An 8,145-nucleotide genomic window follows, 5' to 3' on the forward strand; every position below is an offset into this window, starting at 1 on the left:
ATCCAAGCCCACGCATTGACCTCAGCTTGCCCGTGCTGCAGATTCCTCCGTTTGGAGGGGTTGACGTCCTAACAGCGGCAAAGGGCAGGCAGGGCCGCTTTATACGGCGTGCGCCAGGTGCAACTCCGAGCACCGCCACAGAAGTAGGGGCAAGACAGGAGGAGCCACGCGCACTACTGGCGCTCGAGGGAGGCCGTGAGGCCAGGTTCGAGAGGGTCGCCAAAGTCCTCCTGACCCGAATAGACCCAGGGATTCTAGCGGGAAGTGGGGGTGACTCGGACGGCACCATGTACACGGTGCGGTCCAGCCCGTCGCCGGTGATTTCCCCCCCCCCTAGTCGCCATGGGAGCCCGACCACGGAACGTCAAGGAACCGACGTGGAGGGGAAGGCTCCAACGGGCAACCCCAAAAACCGGGGAAAGGGAAGGGGAAAGGTGCGCCCACGGATGCCGACCCCACTCAAACCCGCGGGCCTAGTGCCAATTTCGGACGTGGAGACAACGGAGGGTGAAGAGTACGGTAGGATGTGGCAGGACCGCCCAGAAAAAAGACCTCGACCATCCGACTCGGACTCTATGCCAGGCTCCAGCGGAGATGAGGGGCGCCGTTCAACCGGCAGCGGGGGCTCATCCCAAGCCTCTAAACGCCGGGGCCGCACCCCCACGACTGGGAATTACATGGGCATGGCTAAGGCAAGAGAAGCTTATAACCGTGCCCTCCGGGAAGAGGCTCGCCTCGAGGCGGAGAAAGAGCTGGAACAAATGGAAATCCGAACGCGGCAAGGGTTCCGCAAAGACACCATTCCTCGGCCTGGGGCAAACCCCGAAGAAGAGCCCGGCATACGGGATCTGAGACGACAGGTCGCGGATAGTGTGGCTGTCATCGAAAGGGTGGCAGCCACATCAAAGAATCTGAAGGGCCCGTACATCCGCCGCCTAAAAGACGCCTCGTCGGCAATCACGGATGCGTTTGCTGAACTCAGCCAACGCACAGCCACCGAGGAAACGACGCGGCTTCAGGCCGACAACGACCGGCTGAGGGGGGAGATGGCCAGTCTCCGAAAAGAAATGGCCGAAATTAAGGCCCAAATGGAGGCGATGCGTCAGCAGGGCAGTGCTGCATCCTCCCTACCCGGACAGGATAGGAGTTCGAAGACGGTGGCCGAACAGAGCAAAACCTCGGCGCCTCTGACGAAGGAGATCTGTCGCGTGGTCATGGCCCAGGTGACGTCGTACCTGGACGCCCACATGACCACAAGCAAAGACAGACTCCTCCCTCCGTCCGGCGGAGAGACTACTCAGAAGGAAAAAAGGCTCGCGGGCGCTTCCTCGAAGGCCCTGGTCCCGCCTACGGTGCCTGCAAAGGGACCTTCCTCCTCAGGCTCTGTGGGGAGGAAGAAGAAGAAGAAGCCCCGGAAGGGAAGCTCCGCCCAGGAAATCCCGGCCCCGGTAATGCCAGGCTCCGCCGCTGCTGCGCTGGCGCCTGCACCTGCCACGTCAACCTGGTCCGAGGTAGGAAAGAAGGGGAAAAAGGGAAAGCCCAAGGGTGCAAAAACAAAAAAGGAGGTGAGCCCGAATACGAACAAGGCTCCACCAAAGAAAGCCCGGAAGCTTCGCCTTCCTAACACATCAGCGGTGGTGCTGACACTGATACCCCAGGCCGATAGCAGCACGAGCTACGCCGCCGTACTCAGCGAGGCTAAAAGCAAGGTCGACATTGACTCGATGGGGATCGCGGGTGTTCGGATCCGAAGGACCGCCACGGATACCATCCAGCGCCCAGGGAAGTAGAGGCGCAGAAGCTCCTCGTCCGGCAGTCCATCGTCCTCCAATGGGAGGAACAACTAGCTGGACGCGAGGAAGGACACAGGACTGTCGAGGCGGTCCGGCCGGTTCTACAAAACTGGATGGAGATAGAGCGGGGCTCGTTAACCTTCCGTTTGGTGCAGGTGCTCACGGGTCATGGCTGTTTCGGGAGCTACCTGCACCGGTTCGCAAGACGGGAGGTGACGGCCGAGTGCCACCAGTGCAGCTGCGCCGAGGACACGGCGCAGCATACCCTGGAGGAATGCCCAGCCTGGGCGGGGCAGCGCCGTGATCTCGTGGCAGTGGTGGGGGACGACCTCTCCTTGCCAGCCATAGTTAAGACTATGACCGCCGACGAGAGGTCGTGGAAAGCGGTTCTCTCCTTCTGCGAGGATGTAATGTCGCAGAAGGAGGCAGCGGAGAGGGAACGGGAGGCTGACCCAGCCTCGCACCCGATCCGACGCAAGCGTGCAGGGGCCCGGAGGAGAGCGTATGCCCATCTCCTTCCCCCCACCTAGCGAGGTCTGGGCAGCGGCGCGGGGGCGTCGCTGCCCATTACATAGGCCTCGCAGAGAAGGCGCGCGTGGTATGCCCACGCGCCTTCTGAGGAGGCAGGGGTAGAAGTTCCTCTCTAGCCCCCCCCCCCAGAGAAGGACCCGCCGCATGTGGTAGTGGCGAGCGGCGCCGGCGTGGTCACGGTTGCGTACTTAAGAGAACCCGTGGCCACGCCCAAGTGGCGGCGCGCAGGCATACCGTTGGTTTTTTAGTGGGTAGCGGCGCCTTTGCCGAGTCCCACATAACCCGCATTTCTCCCCCGGGTGTGTGGGCATGCATAAAGCATTTTTCCAACGAAAAAAAAAAAAAAAAAAAAAAAAAAGGTTCCCCCTTCGAATTGCTGTCACCTTGCCGTGGTGAAGGGGCTTGCGTGCTCCAGTGACCCTCAGGGCTATGCCGGATAGGGCCTCCCAAGCCGGACAGGCCTGAGGAGAGGGGCTAGACTAAGAACAGCACACGGGTGGCGGCTCCGCGTGTCCCTCTGAAACCAGCAGAGGGCACAGTGATCTCTCCCAGACTTGAGGGTGGTTCTGTCCCGCTGCGACAGCGAGCCGGTGGAACGGGCACTCGCTCGCAAGAGCGAGCACGGCATGGGGTCGGAAGTGGCGGCGGCCCCTAATGCAGAGGAGCAGGAGGCGGCGAGCACGACGTTGATGAGCAACGAGCATGATGATAGACGGGCCGAAGTGGACTGCTGCTCATCGAACGACAGCGGGCAAGGACGACTCTGGAGGGGTCGTGACCTCGGCGGTCAGGGGTCGGACACCGAGGTGGCTGGCTTACGGCGGTCACCCACAACCCACAGTCAGAGAGACAGGACAATTTCTGGCTCCGTCTTGCCCGATGCGCCGGAGAACCTTCCAGCGGCTGAGCTCTCTCAGCGAGTCCAGAAGAGCCTTGAGACGATAGCCCTGGTTGCCAAAAGGTCCGGCAACCTGAAGGGCACTTGTGTGAGAGCTCTAAATGACGCTGCCGTCGTGATTAAGGATGCTTTCGAGTGCCTCGTGGAGCGCACTTCCTCGGAAGAGACGAGGCGACTGCAGGCGCAAAACAACAGCCTTCGCATCCAGTTGACTGAGGTTATGGCTGAGGTGGCACAGCTGAGGGCGGACTTCCGGGAGCAATTCAGGAGAGTGTCCCCGGGCCCGTCTCAACGAACAGAGAAGACGCAGCCAACCACCAGCTCCCGCAAAGGCGCGGCAGCGTCCTCCGACATGGAGGACATGATGAGCACCATGACGGCGCAAGTGGGGCTGGCGCTGGATGCGCGGCTGAGAGCTTTGGAGTTGGAGGGCAGGCTGCTGCCAGCACGGCCGATGCGGCCCCCACTTGCTGCCGACCTGGGAAGCGGCTCTGAGCGGGACCCTCCCCTTACCCGAGAGCTGGAGACTGCTCCCGAGACGAAAAAACCTAAGGGGAAAAGGACGAAGAAGACACCGGTAACGGCGACTGCTGGCTCCAGTGGCAAAAAAGTCATAGATGCCACGAAAAAGCCACAGCCTGCTCCAGCTCCACAACCAAGAGCGAAGAAGACCGCAAAAACGCCTGCAAAGAAAAAAGGCGGGACTGGGACCCAGTCGGCAAACGAGGTGTCCACACCCCGCTCGCTGCCACCTGCCCCCGCTACCATGAAAGAGGGCTGGAACGTGGTGGCGAGAAAGGGAAAGAAATGGAGGACTGCCCAGAGTGCTGCCCGACCGCAGCCAACAGAAAAGGCAAAAGCCAAAAAGCTTAAGCCCCCACGAACGGCGGCCGTCGTACTCACCCTACAACCGGAAGCTCTACAGAAAGGTGTTACATACAAAGAGGTGATCACCGAGGCTCGTACCAAGGTCCAACTAACGGACATGGACATCCCTGGTGGATTGCGCTTCCGCCGGGCGGCCACTGGAGCGTGCATTCTCGAGGTCCCTGGAGTATCTAGTGGAGATAAAGCCGACAAACTGGCTGAGGCAATCCAGCAGCAGATCGGCTTGGAGAAGGTACGGGTGTCCAGGCCCTCAAAAACCGTCGACATCCGCGTCACTGGCTTGGACGAGTCAGTCACAAAAGAGGAGGTGGTCGCTGCTGTGGCAAAAACCGGAGGTTGTACCGTGGACATGGTGAAGGCCGGAGAAGTACGCCAGGGATTCTCTGGGCTCGGTACTGTGTGGGTACAATGCCCCATCTTGGCCGCAAAAAAGGTCGTGGCCGGGGGTCGTCTATTGGTAGGATGGGTCTCTGCGCAGGTCAAGCTGTTGGAGCAGAGGCCACTTCGTTGCTTCCGGTGTCTCGCCAATGGACACGTGAGAGCGCAATGTCAGGCGGAAACTGACCGGTCCCAAAGCTGCTTCCAGTGCGGCAAAGACGGTCACAAAGCGGCTCAATGCACCGCCCCACCGCACTGTGTTGTATGCGCGGCGGCCGGGAAGCCGTCTGGGCACAGGCTAAGCAGCAAGGCGTGCACTGCACCCAAAACTGCTGGGAAAAGCAGGAAGACCAAAGCTGCTGATGGCCCCCGGGCCCCCTCGCAGTCGGTCGAATCGCCGGCCATGGAACAGGCCGCGACGCAACAGGAGGAAGAACCGATGGTCGTCGGGTAAATGGCCACCGTCGAATTTCTGCAGGGAAACATCAACCACTGCGCCAAGGCTCAGGATCTCCTCTACCAGAGCATGGCGCAGTGGTCGATTCACATCGCCGTAGTAGCAGAGCCCTATAAAGTGCCTGTCAGAGACGACTGGGCCGGGGATCTTGACGAAACTGTGGCAATAACTACGCGGAGCGCTGCTGGCTCCAGTCCGTTTAAAAGCGTAACGAAGGGCCACGGTTTCGTTGCGGCGGTCTGCGGAGATTTGGTGGTGGTCGGCATATACTTCTCCCCGAACGTTAGCCTGGCCGAGTTCGAGAGATTCCTCGTGGAGGTCGGTGCTCTCGTTGTCGGTGATCCATGGGGGAGGCCGTACAAGCTTGTTAGGCAAAAGCTTCGACCTTGGGCGCCCCCGCTGACGCAGAGTCTCCAGCCTCAGTTGCTGGACGACGTAGTCAAAACTCTGTTTCCGCACAGGCCTCCACAACGTCCACCGCCTATGGCTCAGCCCAGGGCCGCTGAGAGGCAGCGGGAAGAGGAAGCAGAGACGCCACCCGTGACCGAGGAAGAGCTGGGAGCGGCGGTCCTAAGGCTGCGGGCTAAAAATACAGCACCTGGGTTGGACGGGATCCCAGGTCGAGCGTGGGTGTTAGCCATGGAGGCCCTCGAGCCACGGTTGCGTCGACTTTTCAGCACATGTCTGGAGCAAGGCCGCATTCCTGACGCCTGGAAAGTCGGTCGGCTGGTTCTGTTGCGGAAGGAGGGTCGTCCTGCGGAATCACCGTCGGCCTACCGGCCCATCGTGTTGCTGGATGAGGTCGGCAAACTCTTTGAGCGGATCATTGCGAGCCGCCTCACCAAGCACCTAGTAACGGAAGGGCCCGACCTGGCCGATTGCCAGTACGGATTCCGCAGGGGCCGCTCTACAGTCCATGCGATCCTGCGGTTGAAGGAATTGGCGGAAGAGGCAGTGTCCCAGGGCGAGGTCGCCTTGGCAGTGTCGTTGGACATCGCCAACGCCTTTAACACCCTCCCCTGGGATTGCATCAACGAGGCGCTGCTGTACCACCAAGTGCCCCACCATCTTAGCCGCATAGTAAAGGCCTACCTGCTGCGGCGGTTCGTGGCCTTCCCCGGGCAGCATGAGTGGGGGCGTCGGGAAATGGTGTGCGGTGTTCCGCAGGGGTCGGTGCTGGGGCCACCCCTGTGGAACATCGGATACGATTGGGTGTTGAGGGGAGCACACCTGCCCGGGGTCAGCCTGGTGTGCTACGCCGACGACACACTTGTGACGGTGCGGGGCGCAACTCACAGAGAGGCCGCCATCCTTGCTACGGCGGCAGTAGCCCAAGTAGTGGGCAAAATAAGACGGCTGGGGCTGGAGGTCGCCCTGCATAAATCCGAAGCCATCTGCTTCCACGGGCCCAGGAGGGCGCCCGGGCCCGGGGCACATATCGTTGTAGGAGGTGTCCAGATTGCGATCAACTCGACGATGCGCTATCTGGGCATCACGCTGGACAGCCGTTGGAATTTTGAGGCTCACTTCGAGCGGCTGACACCAAAGCTGCTGGGGGCGGCCGGTGCGCTCGCGCGGTTGCTTCCGAACCTCGGCGGGCCGAAGAGTTCGTGCCGGCGGCTTTACTCGGGCGTTGTTCGCTCCATAGCCCTGTACGGAGCCCCAGTGTGGGCCGGCGGCCTCAGAAGGCAAAATATCACCAAGCTGCGCCAAGCGCAACGGGTGATGGCCACGAGGTCGATACGGGGCTATGGAACGATATCTGGTGAGGCCGCATGCGTGCTGGCCGGATCCCTGCCGTGGGATTTGGACGCGAGAGCCCTGGCGTCAGTTTTCTTCTGGCGTGAGGAGGCGCGGGCCCGGGATTTCTGGCCGGCACCGCGCGAGATAGAGGCCAAACGAGAGGAGCTCTCTCGCCAGGCAATCGAGCACTGGGTGGACCGGCTAGAGACACCAAGCGCGGGCGTGCGGACGATAACAGCGATTCGGCCAGTGATGTCCGAGTGGCTGGAGCGCCCGCACGGTGCACTCACTTTCCGGCTCGTGCAGATTCTCTCGGGGCATGGCTGCTTCGGGAGGTATCTTAAGGACAGAGCCAGAAGAGAGCCTACCGAGGAGTGCCATGAGTGCGGCGCAGATGTGGACACGGCAGAACACACTCTAGGGGTGTGCCCTATGTGGGGGCCGGAGCGCGATAATTTGATAGCCATAGTGGGGCCGGATCTGTCGCTGCCGGCTGTGGTCAAGTCCATGGTCGACAGTGACCGATCCTGGCAGGCGGTGGCAAACTTCTGTGAGCTCACTGTGGCACAGAAGGAAACGGCGGAACGGGCCAGAGAGGTCGACCCCATGGCCGACCAACGGCGCCGCAAGCGTGCTCGACGCAGACGGGTCGCACAAGACCGCCGTCTGCCTCCATAGGGGACTTTGGGATGACAGGCATGGGGACGCCTGTCATCCGACTCACACGTCGTCCCTGAGTCGGTGGCCGCACCCGATTCGGCCCAGAGAGCACGAGGCCAACAGGGGCCTCCAAAGGCGGTGTCTACGTAGCGGACTGGTGCTGGTGGTGCTGTGGAAGTCAAGCGCGAGCGTTCCTGCAGCCCCCCGCTACAGCACAACGGCGGCAGACGGAGGGGTTGTTTTAGTGGGTAGACTCGGGGTCTCATGAGCCCATGACGAGGAGTCCCACATAGCCACCCGGGTTTGTTCCCGGGCCCGGGTGGTATGCGTAACGCATTTTTTCCCCTCCTAAAAAAAAAAAAAAAAAAAAAAAAAGGTTAGGTTAGGTTGGGGTGCGGGATTGGTAGACCTCCTCGTGGTGCACCCTGGGAGGGGGAGGATAGCCGCTCAGTTGCGCGCTTGCTATTCTCCTCCTGCGAACTACCAGTCACAGAGTGGTTATGGCAGTCGAGTCTTCTCCTGCGTTGGCTTTAGTGCCGTGTTGTTGTAGATGGCTGCTCCCGAGATGCCTCAGCTAATCTGAGGTGTCAGGGGATGCAGCCGTCTTGGAGGTGGTGCGTTTGCATCGTTTGTTGTCGGGGCCCGGTTCAGGGCCAGCGGCCGCTTGGCGGCGTGGGATGGCGAGCCTTCAAGGCTTGCGGCGCGGCGGGTCTGGCGGTCACAGTCATGTGGCTGCTAGATGGGTTTCGGCCCCCCGTCGGGCAACCCGTAACCCGCACTGAGCGGGCCGGGGGCGC

General features: G+C 61.4%; 1 protein-coding gene across 1 annotated transcript; it reads left to right on the plus strand.

Moving 5' to 3' along the window:
• The first annotated feature begins 2,950 nt into the window (after positions 1-2,950).
• On the plus strand, positions 2,951-4,942 carry LOC134805519 (nascent polypeptide-associated complex subunit alpha, muscle-specific form-like). The gene has a single exon (XM_063778807.1). The coding sequence runs from the start codon at positions 2,951-2,953 to the stop codon at positions 4,940-4,942; it is 1,992 nt and encodes a 663-aa protein (XP_063634877.1).
• The last annotated feature ends 3,203 nt before the right edge of the window (positions 4,943-8,145 follow it).

Source organism: Cydia splendana, unplaced genomic scaffold (assembly GCF_910591565.1).
Source record: "Cydia splendana unplaced genomic scaffold, ilCydSple1.2 scaffold_135_ctg1, whole genome shotgun sequence".
In the NCBI taxonomy this organism is placed as follows: Eukaryota; Metazoa; Arthropoda; class Insecta; order Lepidoptera; family Tortricidae; genus Cydia; species Cydia splendana.